At 42.2% G+C, this 23,293-nt stretch overlaps 1 protein-coding gene across 1 annotated transcript; it reads left to right on the plus strand.

The window, feature by feature from the left end:
- Positions 1 to 2,298: 2,298 nt before the first annotated feature.
- Positions 2,299 to 20,899, plus strand: LOC126094642 (vitelline membrane protein Vm26Ab-like). The gene is made up of 2 exons (XM_049909137.1): positions 2,299 to 2,324; positions 20,588 to 20,899. The coding sequence occupies exons 1-2, from the start codon at positions 2,313 to 2,315 to the stop codon at positions 20,819 to 20,821; spliced, it is 246 nt and encodes an 81-aa protein (XP_049765094.1). The 5' UTR covers positions 2,299 to 2,312; the 3' UTR covers positions 20,822 to 20,899.
- Positions 20,900 to 23,293: the final 2,394 nt, after the last annotated feature.

The raw sequence follows: 23,293 nt of genomic DNA on the forward strand, positions 1-23,293 counted from the left end.
CGGTGTGTCAGACCCACCATACTTGCTCCACTGCGAGAGGGCTGTACAAGCAATGATCACACGCACGGCACAGCGGACACACCAGGAACCGCGGTGTTGGCCGTCGAATGGCGCTATCTGCGCAGCATTTGTGCACCGCCGCCGTCAGTGTCAGCCAGTTTGCCGTGGCATACGGAGCTCCATCGCAGTCTTTAACACTGGTAGCATGCCGCGACAGCGTGGACGTGAACCGTATGTGCAGTTGACAGACTTATAGTGGGCATGCGGGAGGCCGGGTGGACGTACCGCCGAATTGCTCAACACGTGGGGCGTGAGGTCTGCACAGTACATCGATGTTGTCGCCAGTGGTCGGCGGAAGGTGCACGTGCCCGTCGACCTGGGACCGGACCGCAGCGACGCACGGATGCACGCCAAGACCGTAGGATCCTACGCAGTGCCGTAAGGGACCGCACCGCCACTTCCCAGCAAATTAGGGACACTGTTGCTCCTGGGGTATCGGCGAGGACCATTCGCAACCGTCTCCATGAAGCTGGGCTACGGTCCCGCACACCGTTAGGCCGTCTTCCGCTCACGCCCCAACATCGTGCAGCCCGCTTCCAGTGGTGTCGCGACAGGCGTGAATGGAGGGACGAATGGAGACGTGTCGTCTTCAGCGATGAGAGTCGCTTCTGCCTTGGTGCCAATGATGGTCGTATGCGTGTTTGGCGCCGTGCAGGTGAGCGCCACAATCAGGACTGCATACGACCGAGGCACACAGGGCCAACACCCGGCATCATGGTGTGGGGAGCGATCTCCTACACTGGCCGTACACCACTGGTGATCGTCGAGGGGACACTGAATAGTGCACGGTACATCCAAAACCGTCATCGAACCCATCGTTCTACCATTCCTAGACCGGCAAGGGAACTTGCTGTTCCAACAGGACAATGCACGTCCGCGTGTATCCCGTGCCACCCAACGTGCTCTAGAAGGTGTAAGTCAACTACCCTGGCCAGCAAGATCTCCGGATCTGTCCCCCATTGAGCATGTTTGGGACTGGATGAAGCGTCGTCTCACGCGGTCTGCACGTCCAGCACGAACGCTGGTCCAACTGAGGCGCCAGGTGGAAATGGCATGGCAAGACGTTCCATCGGACTACATCCAGCATCTCTACGATCGTCTCCATGGAGAATAGGAGCCTGCACTGCTGCGAAAGGTGGATATACACTGTACTAGTGCCGACATTGTGCATGCTCTGTTGCCTGTGTCTATGTGCCTGTGGTTCTGTCAGTGTGATCATGTGATGTATCTGACCCCAGGAATGTGTCAATAAAGTTTCTCCTTCCTGGGACAATGAATTCACGGTGTTCTTATTTCAATTTCCAGGATTGTAGATCGTGAATTTATTCGATATGGCTACGTCACGCGGCACACTACTAATACTGTATTTGGACATTACAGTACGAGTAAAACACATAATAAAATTTTTGAGGTAGTAAAGTAGCCTACTGGGATCCGCCCCGGCTTCATGCTGGTCGCACCTTGTGTCTATCGACAGAGGACTTCTTTTGCGTAGTGGTAATAGAAAAATGGTTCACATGGCTCTGAGCACTATGAGACTTATCTTATGAGGTCGTCAGTACCCTAGAACTTAGAACTACTTAAACCTATGTAACCTAAGGAAATCAAACACATCCGTTCCCGAGGCAGGATTCGAATCTGCGACCGTAGCGGAGTGTTAATAAACATAGATCTCCCTCATGAAGTCAGTGAAAACAAAATCAAAATCCCTTCAGTACTTCTTCTGATTACCTTTACTAAACCGACAGAATCACGCCGTCCGGGAGGTTAATTCACCAAAGTTAACTCAATTGGCACGAAATATCTATAAATTATAATCAAAAAGGTCCGTTGTGAATTACATTACTAGTGAAAACCGTGTCATAACACCTAATGCAGCTTCTGAGATTAGCCTTCACATTCAGAAATGAAAAAGCGGTGGGACACGATAATTTAGCAACATTTACATTCCTGTAAGAATGTCACGTCTATGATTAACGATTAACCGAATAACTTACGTAATAGAAATGCACTAGATACCATGTCGGTCGCCTAAGAATATTTAAATTTGAATCGGATGTACCATATATTTTGCGATACCTGCCAAGCCATTCGACTCCTGGCAGCGATACGTTGTAGCCTACAAGGCGTTTCGGCGTCGTAATCGCCGTCACAAGACGTGACTTGGACGAGTGCCTGACCCACAAGCTCAGTATATAAAGGCGAGGCGGCGAGCTCCCAGTCATACGGTTACCAGTAGCCAAGCAAGCAACATGTACAAGCAGGTGAGTTCAGATTGTGCTCGCTCTTCGAAGACCTACTACCTGGCAATTCTCTGTTGAGTTGACATATACGAGACTCCTCAGAATAAGATCATTGCTTTCAATTCTAAAGTATGCATGTTAAGGTGTAATTCATAACATACTGCTTACGAATAATCCTCTATGAGGGTTTAAATATTTCGATAACCGTTGCAAGTATTGTAAGCTGTAACAGAGAAAATTATAGTCTGACTTATTAATAGAGTACACAAATTTTTGTTAATACCACTATTGGTAATGACCTGGTAGCTCTTTTGATATGTCCAGACGACAAGCCGAAAGATCCGGTGTTCGATGCCCCACTTGGTCTTAAGCTCCTTTCTGTAATTCATGGTAATAATTCCTCAAGTCAAGAACGTCCAGTTGCACTTTAATCTGTAAGCCTCGTTAAGTATTTGGCCCTGTCTTTATCGACTGACAATTTCAGCGTAAGTGTCTGGAGATGGCAACACCCTACCAGCCCCATTACGGGTAACTGATAGCTTTATCTTATAACATGAAGTAAGGGCAACGCTTATTGAACCGCAGCTTATAAACTAGAAACACTATTGTCACCTTTGTCTGCCTTCGTAGTCGACCTTTGCCACAAGTCGCAGCAAAGTGGAATTTTCAGAGTTTTTAATGAAGAAGAGAGAAATGGTAACAGAAAAAGCGTTTGAATATTATCTCCCAGTATGCAAAGTTGATCTCGAAATCACTCAACAATATCTTACTATATTCGAGTTCGAAACACTTTACTGCGATATATATATTGTATGGCAGTATAAAATATGGACATCTTTTCACGCAGATAAGGAAATTGGAAAACGATGTTATATCCACCGCGCACAGATGTCCTTGGTGTTGCCAAATGTGGCTATAGCAGAATTAACGTGTACGTCAAGTGTTAACTGGGACACTGTCTCCCAGAATATATTCAGTTTTTTCATTCTTTTTTTTTTTTAGTTATGCAGGATGTTCATCGATTTCTTTCTGCGACTGCATGAAAAAGTTGCAGACAACGAGTAGACGGTTATAGTATTTGTTCTATGGACTAATAATAAAAATTAGCAGAGGTAGACAAAGTATTTCGTGATGAAAAGTCAGTTAACTGTGTTTACGTATTTATGTGTGTTTACAGGCCCTCATATTGTAAGCAGGAAATTTAATTATTTTGATATCAGTTTTATTTAATTGTGATTTCACTTTTCTCTGTTGCTCCATGAGTTAAAGAGTTCTCGCTCACAAGACAGAAATGCTTACGCCAGTATTGTATTGGATCTGCAGCTGATCGTCGTCCTGGCCGTGGTGGCCGCCTGCCTGGCCGCCCCCGGCCCCAAGCCGGCCCCCGGCCTGCTGGCCAGCTACGTGGCCGCCGCCCCCGCAGCCTACACCGCCCACGCAGTCGCCGCCCCCGTCGCCTACACCGCTGCCGCAGCTCCCGTGGCCTACGCCGCCCCCTACTCTGCTGCCTACGTCGCCCCGTATCATGCTGCCTACAGCGCAGCCATCCTGGGATGAACTTCGCTGCCAGTGATGGACCTCAGCATTAATTGTGTTTACTGTAATAATCAGTGGAAATAAAGCTACTATGATCTTATATCTGAGGTTTTATTGTATGACTTCCAGCACAACAGTTCACTATGAGTTACATATAGAAATATGTAATTCATACACCGGTATTCCGGAAAATGGCACATCATCAGAAGAGTCTGAAACATAGAATACACCAATAATTGTCACACACTGTTGCATATAACATTACTCTGTATACATGCTGAGTGTAAATAATTACAAACTGGGAAGCACCATGCATGCGAAATTATCAGTTCGGAAAAGTTATAGAATGCCACAGAGACGTAAACTAGAGGCTATCATATATTCTTCTTCACTAATTATCTACCAGACTGGGACTCAAAACCATGGCCTGCCTTCTGCTGGCAGTGTGCCAGAAATTAGTTTAGTTAAACATAGATCACAGTTTGAATGGATGATTAAAGCAGCATTATTTCCACTTTTCCTTGTTTGTTCTAATAATTCCCTCCGAATTTTGAGCCGTTATCTAGGCTTTAGCTAGAAAAGTGTCCTACGTATAAAAACAGCAGCGTATTCTCATTATGTACCTCCCGTTCTTTTTGGTTCAAGTTTATAATCGTTGCTAATGATTTGGACAGCTGGGGATCCAATGAAAAAGAACTTTAAATGCAGGCAGACTAAGCGGGAACATGTCCAAATGCTTTGGACCACTGCGAAGATAAACATAGGTTAATATGTTACTGGTTGCCTCCCAACCCACGAGACTCTTGCGCTATTGTTATTAATATTACGTATAACTATTTATCTAACATGAGAAAGTAGTAGTGCAGAATTCGCCGGAACAACTGGCTGAAGATTACAGGTTCCCAATTCTTTCGCAGAGTGTATACCGTCAAGAAATTTGTGATAAATGCAAGAAATAGTGCTAACCTGTCACACAATTTAATCACAGTCGTTACTCCACTGTAATTACAACCATGTTACAGAACCTACATTAATGTCCTTAGTGGTCACATATATTAGCGGAGTCAAAACAAGATTCGCAACAAATTACACAATGGGTTCTAAGCAGAATTTTCATAGCCAAACGAACTGTGGGAAATGGACAAATGGAATATGAAAAAGAACAATGTGAGATGGTAAAAATGTCTGTGAGCAACCAGCGTAATTATTAAAGCAACAGAATACTATGCGATGTGAAATATACTACGGTTCATGCTTTCTGAACAAAATTTGAAAATTAAAAGTAAAATTAAGAAAAAACCTTCAATTTTCTGGGGAATCATTTGTCTAAATGTAAGAAATACAACCGCTTACAAAAACATTTGAGACGTAACTGAATGATTCTCGAAATTATGAATAAAACTGCTTAAAAGTCTAAGGTGCTAAGCTGACCATTGAATACCAAATTCTCAACCGAATCGTGTTCTGATGTACATAATTAAGAGCATAAATCAAAGCTGCGCCACATGTTTCTCTAATCTGCTTTGTATCTTACGTTTAGCCAAACAACTTTCTTAACTTTTAACCTTTTTTCGAAAGTATTATTTTTAATTTTTTAAGCCCTCATGAGAAGGAGAAGAAGCTAGACCAGACAAACATAATACATGATATTCGCTACACGGTAATGAATGATGGTAAATCAGCAGCAATAAGGTAATTTCTAATCTTTGTTTCTAATCTTACATACACAGCACCCAAACAAGAAGCAGCACTCAACCAAGAATACAAGAAGGAACTGTGGTGACAACATTGACCTGACAACCGATTTCTTCTACTTACTTATCACAATTACTCAGCTATTGTGAAACAGTCCTCTTCAGAGTGATTTGGTTTTCTAATTTTGTGCAACTCTTCTGGCATGACGACCCAAGGTTTCATCACAACGCAGCCACGTCGTCATTGTCGTAGCTCAAAATATCATGTTTCCCATAATAAATGCTAAATATAAAGTCTCATATCAACTTGTATGGATGTGTTAACACCGTACCCTCTATGAATATTCTTTAAATGGCATAAATTTTTACCTATAAACGATTTTTGTACTACTGCGATTTCAGCTTGTGTGTCATTGTCAAGCATAAGACTTGGTGCTATATTGTGGCATTAAACAGCGTAAAAATAAAGTTGCTGAAGGGCTGTGTCACTTTTGAAGATAATATAGTCAATGGATATTATCAACTAGATAAATAGAACCTCAACGTCTTTAATCTGAATACAAATAATAACTCCTCTTATTCATAAGCACTCTATACTGATGCGTTGTAAAGATTCTTGTACGTATTTTGCTATTTCGTCGGTAAAGTTCGAAATATTTCTGGTTCACTGAAGGCATCTGTCCTTTTCTCGCTGTACCTGCACCGTCCAGTACTGCATTGATGATTTGATTACCATTGTCAATTTTAGAAGGCTTTGTTTCTTTTGATTTTTCAGGACAATGGACGAAGTGTCCCAGTGAAAACAACACACCTAGTGTAAATAAATTACTGTGGCACACAGACACTCCATAAAAACTTTCACTCTAGTTGCAGCCTCAAGCGTGTGTGGTTTATAGGTACTAAGTTTGCTAGGAGACTATAAGCAGTTTTCAGTTATAAATATCTTGAAGCTCCCATACGTTTTAATTGCTTAACATTTTGTAGTTTAGATTTTGCTTTATTAGAAATGAGGGATAGATTTGGCCAGTAGATGATTTTCACATTGTAAACGGAAACATCGAATGCTAAGCTCGTGTCTGACGTTGAGTCTAAAATGAATTATATTATGAAGCGTTTGTGTGTCACAGAGATTTATTTTTAATCTGTGTGTTGCTTGTACTATAATATTTGTAGCATTGCCCAAAAAAAGCTTATGGACCAAGTAAAAATGAAACTCCGTCCGCTGGTAGATTTTTTTTGTAAACCAAACAATTTATATAATGGGGATAAAGTGTCAAAATTTTTGTATAGTGGAAACTCATCTGCCAGTGTAAGCAGCAGAACGAGTAATTAGCTGAGTTCGTTCAAGAGGAAACAAAATGCAAAATGTGCAAAATGTTCTTACGTGGGACGCAGGTGGTTGGCACAAGGGTATTATACACCGTCAGCACTGAAGATCTCACGTTTTTGAAACCCACCCAACATCCCGAAATCGTTCGTTCGCCTTCCCTACGATCGTACTTTAGAGCTCGTTACATTTCATATTGCTTTGCAACGTTTCGCTTAGATATTCGATCGACGTGTCTACGAGCGCAAACACTATACCGCTAATACAGTATTCGAAGATTACGAGACTACTAAAGTTCGCATTAAATATCTTGAGTTATTAAAGTACTAGCGACACGTCGCGGCTTCACACTGTTAGCACTGTCCACAACCGGACGACTTGTTTGGTGTTGCGGTAATAGACTGCATACACAAGCGTTCACTGCCAATCAGAGGAAACCGTATCAGAATTACTGCAGTACGTCCTGTGATTATCACAAAGAGACGGAAAAAGGCGGTGTTGGAATTTAATTTATAAAAAGTTCACCTAATTTGCACGAAATGATTATAAATTATACTTACAAATCTTCCTCATGAATCAACTTATTAGTGAAAACCGTATCAAATCCTACTGTACTTTCTGACACTAGCCTTCACGAGCACACAGAGAAACGCGGCGGCTCCTTTAATTTAGTTATTTGTACAGAGAATGTCGTTTTAATTTCAGGTAACAGCTTTTCTCGAAAATGACATATCGTATGAGAAAAATGTTCTAAATGGAAAGCTAGTATTAGCAAAAGGCGGATGGGTCTATTTTGTATTTTTTAATGGGAACATTAAATTTTCATTGGATATTCGGCTTCTACGCCTAAAATACGTAAAGTTTTTGCACACCATTGTTTATCATTCGTGGTACGTGTCACTGAGGGCGATAAATTGGAGTGTGCCTATTTCTTCAATTGAGAACCTACACATTTGATTCTGTAAATGTAATTCTTTGTGTTATAACCATTGATGATTATGTTCAGACGTTACTTAAGTGTTATAAATGTGACTTTACACTACAAATAATGTAGCTAAACATTTAAATAACGAGAAAATAACCTACTTGTATGGTAATATTTTCTGCTTGTGTTATATGCAGGGTTAGTTGTAGTGAGTCCCCAAACCATCAGAATGATTCAGTTCATTGGTCGCCCTCGAACCCTACCATAAGGATTACTGATTTCAGTGTGCCTTTCCATGCAACCACCGTGACCCTCGCGCCAGCAAGTAGCGTTGGAGTACAAACCACAACAATTGTGATAAGATAAAATGTCCATGAAGAAATTGGATTTTATTGTTTTTAATTTCGTTCGACCCTGTTCCATTTACATGTAATTTTTGCTTCAGTGGTTACCGGGTTACCGGTCTTGGGCAGACACGCCCATTCGCAAACCACAAACCTAAATTTAGAAAGTATATGTCGCACAGTAATGTTAAACATACTGTATGCGTGTCCATATTACAGGTACCTACGTGCTTATAGACGTTTTATTAAACGCAACTATCCATGTAGCATGATGCAAAAAACATAAATAACGGCTGCACAGAAAATCAGATAGTGGCCAAAAAGTACTCTCATTATTATTAGACAATGTGTCTACTAGTGCACCTAACTGATACAACCACACTGACAAATATTACTTTCAGTAGTCAACAGGACACCTTCTTAGGTGCTGCTCTCATAAATATGCGCATGCGCGCATGGCTGTCTATTAGTATTCCATGGTGTTCCAGCACCCACTGTCATTTATTCACAATATTTTTAAAAAGTAGGAAAACGGAAATTTTACATTACAGGAAATGTTAACAATGTGCTTTACAGGTAGTTTAGACATGTATCACAGCGTTGCTATCGGCTTATCCCTTGCGAATAAAGCAAAGGTGTTACAAATAACAGTCGATATGTTAATGGTATGATCAACCTTGACTTTGTATACTAATGGTCCTATTAACGAGACAATGCCCATAATAAGAGACAATTACTTCCGCCACAGGGTAATGAGTGTGGAGGAAGTAAATTTCAAGAAGTGTGACTTTCGAGTTTGATGCGAATTTGTGTCAGCAATGTGAAGATGTAGCGATGGATACCTATTTATTCGGTCCATGGCGAACATTTATACAAACGTGCTGGAAACGAACGTTTTCAGAGATAATCCAGAATTGTGGAACAAAGCCGTCTTTTTTAGACGACACAGTACAAAGCGTGGATAGTTTGAAGACAAAATATAATTCGCATCACAAGGATGTTATATACACACTAGAGAATGAAGTGGATGTGAAAACTAATTTCCTAGACAACACGGTCTCCAGAAAAGAGAATGGTTTAGGGTTTGCAATTTACAGGAAACCACTCATGCTGACACCATTATCTACAATAACTCTAACAGTACTCAACTTCATAAAATGGCGTTCTTCAACGCAATGGCGGCACGTGTATGCAAATTGCTACTGGATGAGGCGGAGACAGGCATCGAACTCAGGAGGCTCTAGCAGACAGCAGTTGCCCACAGTTACACAGCCGAAGTTGTAATCAATCTCCACCGAAGCATAAATAAATGAAGAATGTGCTTACTAAAGAGCGTAAGTATGGTACTGTACTCTATCGCGGGGAGACCGCGAACCAACTTGATTCAGCATTCTCAAAGAGATTCAAAATTGCGTGAAGGACGTTGGGTCCATTAAAGAAGAGACTGAGACATACGCTTGGTAAGCCAGTCGAGGACAAAACATACAATAAATTCGAGGCTCCTGGTGCATACAAATTACAATGTGATACCTGATTTCAGTGCAGTACTACACAGCAGACGGGCAGGAGTTTCGAAATACGATGCAAATAGTACCATCAGTCAATCGGACAGAAAAGATTACGGACTGTATTTAAGAACTGACGAGTATGTTCCAGGTGCCATAGAGCATACAACGAGAAATTTTCACAGGGCTGAAAGAGGGGCCAAATTATATATCCTTGAAGAGTTGGGAACAGGTGGGGAAAAGGACAAAGAACCGGCTAAACTGCTAAATGACCGGGCGGAATTTAGGTATAACACATTTTTTAAAGTTTTGAAAAATGTATTGCAATTTATGAAGTGTGATTCAGATACTGTAGTAAGGTATGTTATGAGCTGGAAATCGCAAGGTATAAGTGCCGTTTGACGTGGTACAGGGTTTGCACACACTGTGAATATGGATTACTAAAAATGTGTAAATCGTAGATAATAAGTATTTGTAAATATTTTACATGAGTGTAATGTAGTTTTATATGTTTAGGAGTTTATGTTTGAAAGTACCTCAGCAATTCTGTATGTTACGGTAATGAATGTAGCCATAGCGAACTGCGAGGCATCTGGTACTATAGTATTATGGATTTTTCCACTTGGTTTTAACAGATAAATATGTTGGTATGTGTAGGTGCCACACTTACCTGGTATGGGCTTCGTGGCTGCGACTAACCTGTAGATATTACCATGCCTTGGCACTTCACCAGAACTTTAGCTATGAACTTGACTTTGCATATATATACCACAGTCTACTTTGTATATATTATTTAATGCCTGCATTACATGTGACTTATTGTGCAGTTTTGTTGTTTTATCGTGGCATGTAATAAATAAATAAAATATCACCACGCAGTAGCCATTTATATTTGAATGTACATTCACATCAGTGTATAAGCAACACGTGATTTGTAATATTCCTGGTACATAGCGGCTAGCACCATAAGTATAAGGGGTTGGTGGTTTGAGTCCACAATTCGAGCTGGGTGTTACGATACAAGACAGCTATACAGTAGGCTATATTACAGTAAGAATAAGTAGGCTAATGCATTTCAACATGGTATATCATATGGGGCCATTTCGCATGAATATCCATAGTATTTAGTATATAATAGCTTATTTTATTTATTGAAATTTAGGATGGTGCACTTGTGACGATATTTTTTGGCATAATTGCATACATACCTCAACTACATTCTTATAAACGTTCATATTTTATTGACGACATCCCAGAAGCAACCGGAGATTTTGTTTTAAGAAGGATATTTTTAGTACATGATACGAACGGTGGTAAGGGATTAGGTTCTACAAAATGTTTCTGAGCACTATGCGACTTAACTTCTAAGGTCATCAGTCGCCTAGAACTTAGAACTAATTAAACCTAACTAACCTAAGGACATGACACACATCCATGCCCGAGGCAGGATTCGAACCTGCGACCGTAGCGGTCGCGCGGTTCAAGACTGTAGCGCCTTTAACCGCGTGGCCACCACGGCCGGCTAGGTTCTACAACCTAGGCATTGTATGAAAAGGTCCGGTCAGCGGTTCTTAAGGTTACTCCCTTTCGTAGCGAGAGGCGTATGTTGTTATATTACCAATGTGCGTAGGTTGTGTGCATACGTAATATTTTAACGTGTATGACCTGTTACCTGATTTATTGCGGAACTGTTGGTTTGTAAACAATTGTTACACACATCACGTAATTTGAAAAATGCGTAACTGTTTTCTGTCTTTCACATCAGTTCATTTCTAATAGTATATGGATAACATACAATAAAAAAGCATATTTTAATTCTTAGCATTGACTCCCTGTTTAGAAGGTAGTAGTTTTTGGTACTGTAGCTTGCAATACAAATATAGTGTTTAAACTTCCTGGCAGATTAAAACTGTGTACCGGACCGAGACAAGAACTCAGGACCTTTGCGTTTTGTGGACAAGTGCTCTGCCTACTAAACTACCCAAGAACTACACAAGCCCGACTCAGGACCCGCCCTCATAGCTTCAGTTCTGCCAGTACCTCATTTCCTACCCCCTAAACTTCACAGAAGGTTTTCTGCGAACCTTGCAGAATTAGCATTCCTGAAAGAAAGGATATTGCGGAGACATAGCTTAGTTCAGTTGGAGCCGGCACAGTAGCTCAGCGTGTTCGGTCAGAGGGTTAACTGCCGCTGTAATAAAAAAAAGAAAAAAACTAAGTGAACGGATCAAAGATGAACTTCAACAGGTTTCATGGGACGTCCGCCCAGAAGATATCCACCGAAAAATCACTAACAAAATGAGATCAATAAAAAAAGAGAGTTATCAATATACGGCAATGGGTGCTGCAGCACCATAGAATACTAATAGACAGCCATATGTCCTGTTGACAACTAAAGGTAATATTTGTGTATTTGGTTGTATCGGTCGGGTGCAATAGTAGATACATAGGCTAAGATCAGTGAGAGGGCTTGTTGCCAACTGTTTGACGTTCTGTACAGACGATATTCGTGCCTTTTGACACCATATTTTATGAATATTTACGCTTAGTAAGAAGGTATGGCTTTAAGTATATATATGCTTGTGATATGGAGACACATACTACACGTACACGTTATTGTAAGACACGTACTTTGTAATTTTAGGTGTGTGGTTTGAGAGTAACCGTATCAGCCGGAAAACGAAATCGGTGATGGAATAATTGTATGTTATTACAACTAAGACGGACGAAGCAAAAAATTATCCAGTTTCTAATCCTACCTCGCCAAGAACGTCGTCTTCCACCCAGTGATTCCCATTTGGGTTCCGGAAGCATCTCCGTAAGACTTTCGAGCTGTTCGAACCTATCGGTAACGAATCTAGCAACCCGGTAATTGCTTGGATGTCGTCCTTTAATCCGTCCTGATGCGAATATCCAACTATCCGGTCGCACAGGAGAATTATATGCGGTCTCTTTTACGAATGAAACACACTTTCCTAAAATTCTCACAATAAACAGAAATTGATCATTCGCCTTCCCTACTACACTCCTGAGATGCTCATTACCTCTCATATTGCCATGCAACTTTACGCCTAGATATTTAAGCAGCACCCAACCAATGCTGCATTCGAACACTGTATGATTGTTTGTGCTACTCGTCTACATTAACAAGATTTATCTATATTTTGAGCTAGCTGCCATTCATTACACCAGCTAGAAATTTGTCTAGGTTATCTTGTGTCATCCTACAGTCAATCAAGGTGCCAAAAGCTTCCCACACAAAACAGCATCATCAGCAAACAGCCGCAGACTTCTACTTATCAATCATAACTGCCAGAACAGCGATTCTATCACACTTCCCTGCGGCGCTCCTGACGATGAAAACTCACCATCGACAACGAAACACTGCGTTCCGTTAATTAAGTGTTTTTCGAGCAACTCACGTATCAGGGAACCTTTCCCGTATGCTTGCACCTTCGTTAATAGTCGCCAGTTTGGCACTGTGGCGAATGCTTCACGGACGTCTAGGAATATGGACTTTACATGTCCCCCTTCCCTCCCCCCCGATCAATAGTTCGTAGGGTATGTAGGGCTACAATAATATTACGACGATGTCAAACCTTATTTTCATGATTTAAAGAAGTATTTCAAAGACTTTCTAGTGCACGGAATAAATTATCATTGTTTGTACTACGAAACTATATATGATTGTTAAGGGTTAAGCATGGAATACTTCGATGTAAGACATTTTGTTGAGTCTGAATTTTGTTCTCGTACTGGTCGGTAGAGAAGGAAAAGTTCCTTAATCGATGTGAAGATATAAAGTCTGTAAAAAGGAGAGAGAGAGAAGGTAAATACAAGTTATTCAAAACATATATCTCTGAAGTGTAACGTCTTGTGAATTCCAATAACTAAAAATTACAAGGTCTAGTCTGAGCCTGTCCTGAATAACAGCGAAGAACATTTATCATACCTTTTCATATATTTTCAACGTTTGAAAGGTTGTGATTCGCATGTTTCTTTTTTTTATGCGACGTGTTATGAATATTTTCATTATACGCGCAAAAGTGCAAACAGCTTTAATCTAACCTGCGTCTTTCGGAAACGATAACTTTTAATCAGTACAATTACGCGAATACCGTCTAAATCGCAACCGTGAGAGCAAAAGTGTTTCCTGGACCAAATAATTCTTATAAAATGTGTATTCTCCAAAGAGAGCAGCATTGCACTATCGCTGACTCGCAACAATCGAAAGAGTAAAATCAGTGCTTAAATAAAATTGCCACCTTTTAATAATTATTATTATCCCATTAAATAAATAAATAGCAATTCAGTGGCTATCCAATCAATAAACACAGAGGGCAATTCAGGTAGCATGTGAGAAAAGGGCAAAATTAGTTCACACAAGCGATACCTTCTAAAACTCTGCTGAATTGTGGACAGACGCTTATCCCTCTCAAGGTAATTTTTTATATTCGAACTGAAAAAGTGTTCACTACATAAACCGAAGTTGGTCTGCAATTTTTGGGATCGGTCCTTTCACCATTCTTATATACAGGAGTCACCAGCGCCTTTCTACCAGTCCCTTGGGACTATACAGTGGGCGAGAGATTCGCAATAACTGCAATCTAAGTAAATGGGCCATGCTGCAGCCTACTGTTTGTAAAACCCTATTTGGATTCCAACTGGAGCTGGTGACTTACTTGATATCTACATTTTCTTCAACACTTCAATTGTGTTTACATAGCAGTGATTCTTATTGCTTTGTCCTCCATAAGGGAGTTATTACAGTACTCCTCAAATGACAGTATGGTTGCACGATTTTCCTATTTGAACGATTTATTAACTGTGAAACTTAAAGCTCCTTCCATACTTTGATTTCTACTACAACACCAGTCTGGTCAATGAAAGACTGGAAAGTAGCCTTCAACTCATTTAGCGATTTTGCTTAGGGCAAAAACTTCCTCTGGTTCTCTGCAAAATCTTTCGCTAAAGTATGACCGTAGCTTCACGCACCGATCTTTTTACAGACAAACGAATGTCTGTTAACTTCTGACTGCCACCATTTGATCGTTCTCTTTTGAACCGAGAGTGCAACAGCTTTTGCTTGCTCAGAGATTTTCGAATCGAATCTCGGAACGTCCTTAATCATTTTACATAGTACCTATTTTTCCAGAGTACGATTTATATTCCGTTAAAACTTTGATCATAATTCGTTTACGCCCATCGAACTGGAACTAAATGACGTCAATTCATTGGCTAAGTGGAATGCTAAAAACTGTCTATGTCTATATGCACTTTCTAGCAACAATACTGTGCTAGGCTTCTTGTTTGATTTATTAACTTCAGTAACCAAAGTCGCTGTGATGACATCATGGTCACTAATTGCTGTCTTTGCAATCAAAACGACGATTAGGTCGGGTCTGTCTGTAGCTATAGGGTTTAAAAACATTCGCATACATTATGGGCTGTCGCACTATGTGCTCAAGCCAGTTTACAGAAAACAGTGTTGAGGTTGGCAGGAGAGTCAACACCGTGTTACTAGAGGAAGCCGAAAGGCACGCGGTTTAGCTCACGCAGGCTGGCGTGAGGTCTGGAACAGGACAAGGAAATTAGAATTTAGAAAAAACGGACGTAGCTGGTGGAATACTTAACTTTAATCCATTAATGATGTACGTCGCTCTTGACGGTACATGATTCAGTATCAATAGTAACTTGTAATGGCGCCTTGCTAGGTCGTAGCAAATGACGAAGCTGAAGGCTATGCTAACTATCGTCTCGGCAAATGAAAGCGTATTTTGTCAGTGAACCATCGCTAGCAAGGTCGGTTGTACAACTGGGGCGAGTCCTAGGAAGTCTCTGTAGACCTGCCATGTGGCGGCGCTCGGTCTGCAATCACTGATAGTGGCGACACGCGGGTCCGACGTATACTAACGGACCGCGGCCGATTTAAAGGCTACCACCTAGCAAGTGTGGTGTCTGGCGGTGACACCACACTTTCTGCACCCTGTGTTGTGAATCCATAGTCTTACCAGTCTACACACCGTAGGTTAAATATACCTCCAACTAATTTAGCGTCCGCCCCCGGTAGCTGAGTTGTCAGCGCGACAGAATGTCACTCCTAAGGGCCCGGGCTCAACTCCCCGTTGGGTCGGAGATTTTCTTCTAATTATCATCATGTCATCCCCATCGACGCGCAAGTCGACGAAGTAGCGTCAAATCGATATACTTGCACCCGAAGAATGGTCTACCTGACGGGAGGCCCTAGCCACACGACATTTTCATTTTTATTTAACTAATTTTGCGTGATCTGGCTATTTCTGCACTACTTTCTTTGATGACTCTAAAACCGTCACAGCGGAATCGGGTGGACGGTATGAACATAACAATTAACTTGACTTCAACTAGACCTGTTACAGATAACCAGATAACTTCCCTGTCACAGTCAAATTCGATGTCAACAGGGACAATATTTTTGTCAAATGCAATGTACGCATCCTCCTCAATGGTGTCTAATCTGTCTTTTCGATATATATTCTGTCAATCGCCAAATGTCTCAGAGCTTCCTGCTTCGGGCTACAACGATGTTTTGGCCACGAGAGCAATTTGAGTGTGAGAAGTTTTCTGGAGGGCAGTAAATTAAATAGCTCTGTCATGAACACTTCGACAACATACTCATAAAATATTGACAGTCGAAGTGTTTTTACTCTGAACGCTGTCAGAGTTCGTTATCTATGAGTCGTCTGGGGACTGTTCGTCGGAGAACCTCAACCTAATTCCTCGCCGAAAAAACGCCCACGAGGCCTCCAAAATAGCGCAGGACCAGCATTCTTCAGCGTAGACCAGTGCAGACTGGGTGAAGCCTTTTTTTTTTTAGACCCTCCTCTCGACTCCGAACGAAACGACGACGCTAGACTCTGGGAATAATGTTACATATTGCGAGCTCTGCTTGCACCGTTTGCTAAGGCCAGCAGCCTTAACCACCTCCGCCTGTATGATCTGAGGATGACCTCAGGACCCAAGAAACAAGCGTGAGGTGCAACTTGCCGATGACTGCACCCTGTAAGCCCTGTAGCCGCAGGCGCTACCTTCTCCACATCTCGGATGACCATACGTCCTCCACCCCCCTCCCTACCCCGGCCATTTCCTCGTCGCAGCCCGGCAGCCATACCGAGTGCACATTGGTTTTCTTTCCTGCCCTGAACGCTGTCTGCCTAAGGGGTTCCATAACGCGCCTGAAGTTGGAGTTCCCGGTAACTACACTCCTGGAAATGGAAAACAGAACACAATGACACCAGTGTGTCAGACCCACCATACTTGCTCCGGACACTGCGAGAGGGCTGTACCAGCAATGATCACTCGCACGGCACAGCGGACACACCAGGAACCGCGGTGTTGGCCGTCGAATGGCGCTAGCTGCGCAGCATTTGTGCACCGCCGCCGTCAGTGTCAGCCAGTTTGCCGTGGCATACGGAGCTCCATCGCAGTCTTTAACACTGGTAGCATGCCGCGACAGCGTGGACGTGAACCGTATGTGCAGTTGACGGACTTTGAGCGAGGGCGTATAGTGGGCATGCGGGAGGCCGGGTGGACGTACCGCCGAATTGCTCAACACGTGGGGCGTGAGGTCTCCACAGTACATGGATGTTGTCGCCAGTGGTCGGCGGTAGGTGCACGTGCCCGTCGACCTGGGACCGGACCGCAGCGACGCACGGATGCACGCCAAGACCGTAGGATCCTACGCAGTGCCGTAGGGGACCGCACCGCCACTTCCCAGCACATTAGGGACACTGTTGCTCCTGTGGTATCGGCGAGGACCATTCGCAACCGTCTCCATGAAGCTGGGCTACGGTCCCGCACACCGTTAGGCCGTCTTCCGCTCACGCCCCAACATCGTGCAGCCCGCCTCCAGTGGTGTCGCGACAGGCGTGAATGGAGGGACGAATGGAGACGTGTCGTCTTCAGCGATGAGAGTCGCTTCTGCCTTGGTGCCAATGATGGTCGTATGCGTGTTTGGCGCCGTGCAGGTGAGCGCCACAATCAGGACTGCATACGACCGAGGCACACAGGGCCAACACCCGGCATCATGGTGTGGGGAGCGATCTCCTACACTGGCCGTACACCACTGGTGATCGTCGAGGGGACACTGAATAGTGCACGGTACATCCAAACCGTCATCGAACCCATCGTTCTACCATTCCTAGACCGGCAAGGGAACTTGCTGTTCCAACAGGACAATGACGTCCGCATGTATCCCGTGCCACCCAACGTGCTCTAGAAGGTGTAAGTCAACTACCCTGGCCAGCAAGATCTCCGGATCTGTCCCCCATTGAGCATGTTTGGGACTGGATGAAGCGTCGTCTCACGCGGTCTGCACGTCCAGCACGAACGCTGGTCCAACTGAGGCGCCAGGTGGAAATGGCATGGCAAGCCGTTCCACAGGACTACATCCAGCATCTCTACGATCGTCTCCATGGGAGAATAGCAGCCTGCATTGCTGCGAAAGGTGGATATTCACTGTACTAGTGCCGACATTGTGCATGCTCTGTTGCCTGTATCTATGTGCCTGTGGTTCTGTCAGTGTGATCATGTGATGTATCTGACCCCAGGAATGTGTCAATAAAGTTTTCCCTTCCTGGGACAATGAATTCACGGCGTTCTTATTTCAATTTCCAGGAGTGTAGTTAACCCTTCACACCATGTGCCTTGGCGGGCCATGCTGAAGGAGCGGCCTCCTGTCTGCTCACAGGGTGAATGGACGATGCCACAAGGGGAGCCTCCACAATGGCCTTCGGCCTCAAACGATGTGAACGCATTAGCACCAGCCACTCAAAGGTGAGAGGTAAGGGGCTCACTGACACGCAAGCTTCGAGGTAGAAATAGAAAAATAGTACAGTCAGGTCGCTACTCCTGTACCATGCTAAACGTAGATTCTAACCAGATACCATATTGGCTAACAATACTGTACTGTACTACCCAATTTGTGGTACTAAAGTATATATCAAACAAAGATACCAACCGTTGGAGCACAATGGTTTATATTTACATCGTGAATGTAATGAAGAATCAGATGTATATGTTCTTAATTGCAAAAACAGGCACACTTGTCATTTGTCGAATACAATGCCATTTACGACGAATGGGAAACGGTATGTTTTGTAAAACGTAAGTATTTCTAGACGTAGAATCCGAATATACAATAAATGTAGATGGGGTGGGAGCGTTTCCATTCGAAAAAAAATCAAATTTGACTTCGCCCACACAGGACAAGTCGTTAGGACTTGGCCAGTTGTTAGGGAGATCAGAGATACGGCTGTCCCTTTTCTAATATTAACTTTTCACCAAGAAATATTTTTTTGTGTACGATTCGTCGTTTTCTAGATGTGCAGTATGTATGTCACGTATTGATGTAGGCCTAAACAATTAATGCATGTAAGCAAAATTTACTAGATATATTGATTGCTTGGGAATATTCTAATTTGAACTAACATACGTTTCACTACATCTAACAGGGAAGCTGTCTCCTGGTTTCGTACGTCGCAATCTCATGTCGCCTCTGCTTCGTAATCGACGTCCCAGGACGTGACTTGGACGAGCGCCGGGCCCGCAGACTCAGTATATAAAGGCGAGGCGGCGTGTTGCAGCCACAGGGTTACCAGTAGCCACCAAGCAAGCATCATGTACAAACAGGTGAGTTAGGTAGTACTCGCACTCCAAAAACTGCTAGTTTACAGTTCTCTGTGGAGTTCACATACATGAGACTTCTCAGAATGTGTATGTTACATTGGAGTACTAAATGCTGAATCTTAAGTTTTATATCCAAATAGTCTGCTTCGGCAGATATTTCTAGAAAGTTTTAAATACTTCGATCATCATTGCAAGTAACGTTAGATGTGACAAAGATAATATTCGTCTGGTAATCTGACCTATGTGCGCGAGAGTGATGATACAAGGCAATGTTTGGAAACTTCAGTTATTGGTGGACCAATTAGAAGTTTATTTATCCTCCTACTGGTTTTAACTGTGTAGTTGACTAGGTAAGTAATAGACTGCAGGTCCAAGCTCTGGGTGTTCGATCCCCAAATGGTCTTCTGCTTTTGTCGGTCATTTGGGGTAGTAATGTGTAAACAAGTAGAACGTCTACTTCAACATCGTTTTTGAGGCCACATTAAAATGTTGGTCCACCTATTATGAGCTGGGAAAGTCCACACAAGAGTTGGGTACGGCAATACCTTGACACCCCCAACAGGCACGCTCTTAGTGAAACACTTTGGATGTATTTGAGAGATTTACCTTTTAACGCACAATAACGGCAAAGCTTATTCAACCCCAGATGATAAATTATGGAGATTATTTGCTCTTTTATCTTCCTTTGTAGCCGGCATTTCTTACAAATTGCTGGAAAGTGGAATTTTCTTATATTTAAATACAGAGGCTGGGAGTGATAACAGAAATACCTTTAGATGGCGGACTGTATCCCGACATACAATGTTATTCAACAGTGTCTTCAGAACGAGGGTATGAAACACAGTTGACAGTGTTAGATGTGTTGGCTGGAAATATAGAAATATGGTAATCATTTCACGGAGATGAGCAAAGAGGAAACCTATACGAGATCCACCATTCATAAAGAATCTTGATGTTGCCACGTGTGGCTAAAATAGTGTTAACACTGACAGTTGTGAAGCAAATATAACGAATAGACTTTTGTAATAATTTGTATATGGACCTTTGGTGGTAACGGGATAAAAATGAGCAGTGGTATACAGTAACACTTTTTGAAGAGAAACATTAAGTTGGTATACATTTTTACGTATTTTACAAACCTCATTCCATAGGGATGAAACTTAATAGTTTTAATCCCGGATTTCCTTTAATTGCTAGTTTTACATAACTATGTTTTTCCGTGAGTTAATACCAGTTCACGCTCACAAGACCAGAGTGCTTACGCTAGTCCTTGTGTTGTACCTACAGCTGATCGTCGTCCTGGCCGTGGTGGCCGCCTGCCTGGCCGCCCCCGGCCCCAAGCCGGCCCCCGGCCTGCTGGCCAGCTACGTAGCCGCCGCCCCCGCCGCCTACACCGCCCCCGCCGTCGCCGCCCCCGTCGCCTACACCGCTGCCGCCGCTCCCGTGGCCTACGCCGCCCCCTACTCTGCTGCCTACGTCGCCCCGTATCACGCCGGCTACAGCGCAGCCATCCTGGGATGAACTTGGCGGCCTATCAAAGCCGGCAGCGCTAACGGCTCATATTGGGATACTCAATGAAATAAATCTATTATGATGTTATATTTGAGTTTTTATTCTATGGTTTCCATCACACTTGTACCTTAAACCTTGGGTAATATCTCTTAAAAGACGTCTTGCTGTTCACCAGAGTTGCATGTGAAAATATTTAATTGACAAATTAGTTTTTCGGCATAAGACCCACCATCAGTGGCATCTGAAACATTGTGAAAACAAAGAAAATTGCATATATCGATGATTGTAACACAACATTTTGTGTACATGACAGTTTAAATACTTACAAGCTGCGAACACAAAGCATACGAAATCTTGATTTGGAAACAATTTTAGATGGCCACAAAGATGTAATGCAGGGGTTAGCCTACATACTTATTCGCTATTATCTGCCAGACCGGGACTTTACACTGTTCTCTGTCTTTAGCTGCCATTGCGCCTGACATTGGTTAACTGGACACAGCTCACAGTTTGACTAGGTAATTAAAGCAATGCGCCATTTTGCCACTTGGGATGTATTTCTTTGTTCTTCTAATTGTTCCAGATTTCTGGCAATTATCTAGCGTGAACATAGAAAAGTGTCATACTTACATAAATGGCAACGTGTTCATAGTATGAGCTTCCGTTCTTTTTGCTTCTAAAATGTATCTATTTTCATTCTGAAATATTTCAAAACTGGTTGCCTTAGCACCCTGCCACAATGGAATGGAATAATTTTTGTTATTGTTAACGGTTCGGACAGCTGTGGGGCAATAAAAAGGAAGGCTAGTGGAAAAATTCCCGATTCCTTTGATAAATTTATCGTTGTGGCCCCACTATGAAGAATATATAGGTTCATCATAGAGACTACACTGTCATGAAATTTGTGATGAACTTAATAGCTTAAATAGTTATAGCTTGCCACGAGTTTTAATCATAGTCTTTACTCCATTAAAATTAGAACCAGGTTACAGAACTCACATAAAATTTGTTATTGGCCACATGTAAGAGGAGAGCCAAAACAGGACTCCCAAAGATTTACCAATGAATTCCAAGCAGAATTTTCATAGCCAAACAAAGGGTTAGAAATGGACAAATGTTTGAATCAAACTGACCAACATGAGACGGAAAAAAGTCTCAAAGTAATCAGCGCAATGATGAAAGCAACAGAATACCGAACGATGTTGAACTGTAAGATGCTTCATGCTTTCTGAGAAAAAAACTTGAAAATTAAAACTAAAATACGAAAATTGTTAAACTTTTTGAGGAATGACTTGTCTAAAAGTAAGAAAGAAAACAAATTACCAAAACAATTGACACATACTTGTATGCTCCTTGAAATTTGAATTGGGAATATCCGCTAGTATTCCTTGAAAATCTGAGACACTAAGGTGAAGACTGAATTTTAAATTCCCAACCAGCTTTTCTTGTGCTGTTCATAATTTCGTGCATCATCCAAAGATGCATGGAATGTTTCTACAAACTGCTTTGTTTCTTACTTTTATACAAATAATGTCACGAACATTTATACCTCTTTCGTAAGTGTAATTTTAAATGTTTTTATCCCCAGATGTCTGCGACAATAGACGATTCTGTCTGATCATTATATTAGTAAAATAATGACACAATTTTCAAAGTACTTCTATTATTAGTTAAGAAGAAGAAGAAGAAAAGGAAGTAGCTAGACCTCTCAAACTTAATACGTAAAGAGCTATGATTCTGAGTGAAATACACTATTGGCTATGAATGGACTAACCGCATATACCCACTACAATCTTTAAATAACATATTTGGTTTTTATCTAGGAACTATTTTCTGCGGTATTGCAGTTTCGGATTATTTGCCATTGTCTAGTTTAAGATTTGGTGTCATATTATAGCATAAAAATAGGATAAAAATAACAAAGTTGTTGTATGGCTGTGTCACTTTTGTTGGTAATGGAGTCAATGGTTGCTATCAACAACATGAGTAGAGACTAACCGATTTCCATCCATGTGTATAAACGTCGCCTCTTTACCACTTACTGAAGCACGCTCTGCCTGCGCAGACCAGTTCCGATATAATGACTTCTTTCTTTATTACAGCCCAACTCTCTTTTACTGAACTACTCTGGATGTTCTTACATATCATTTAATTTCTAAATCTTTAATTGCTAGACATACTGATACATCCCAACATCCATGCTTTTCAAATACACGCTAACCCAAGAAAAGTCGACGTACCACGAAGGATTACGCAAACGGGACGAAAATCTGCAGAACCCGAGCTGGTCAGAGGGCTTCTGCCCACAGTGCTCCAATTGTTCTCAACTATGGAGAGATTGGGCAGCCTTGCTGGTCAAGGTAGTATTTGGCAAGCACGAACATAAGCAGTAGAATCTCTCGTAGTATGCAGCTGCGCATTACTTTGCATAAATGTAAGTCTCAGATGGCTTGCCACAAATGCCAACAAAAAGGGTAGAAT

The sequence above is a fragment of the Schistocerca cancellata genome, chromosome 8 (assembly GCF_023864275.1).
Source record: "Schistocerca cancellata isolate TAMUIC-IGC-003103 chromosome 8, iqSchCanc2.1, whole genome shotgun sequence".
In the NCBI taxonomy this organism is placed as follows: Eukaryota; Metazoa; Arthropoda; class Insecta; order Orthoptera; family Acrididae; genus Schistocerca; species Schistocerca cancellata.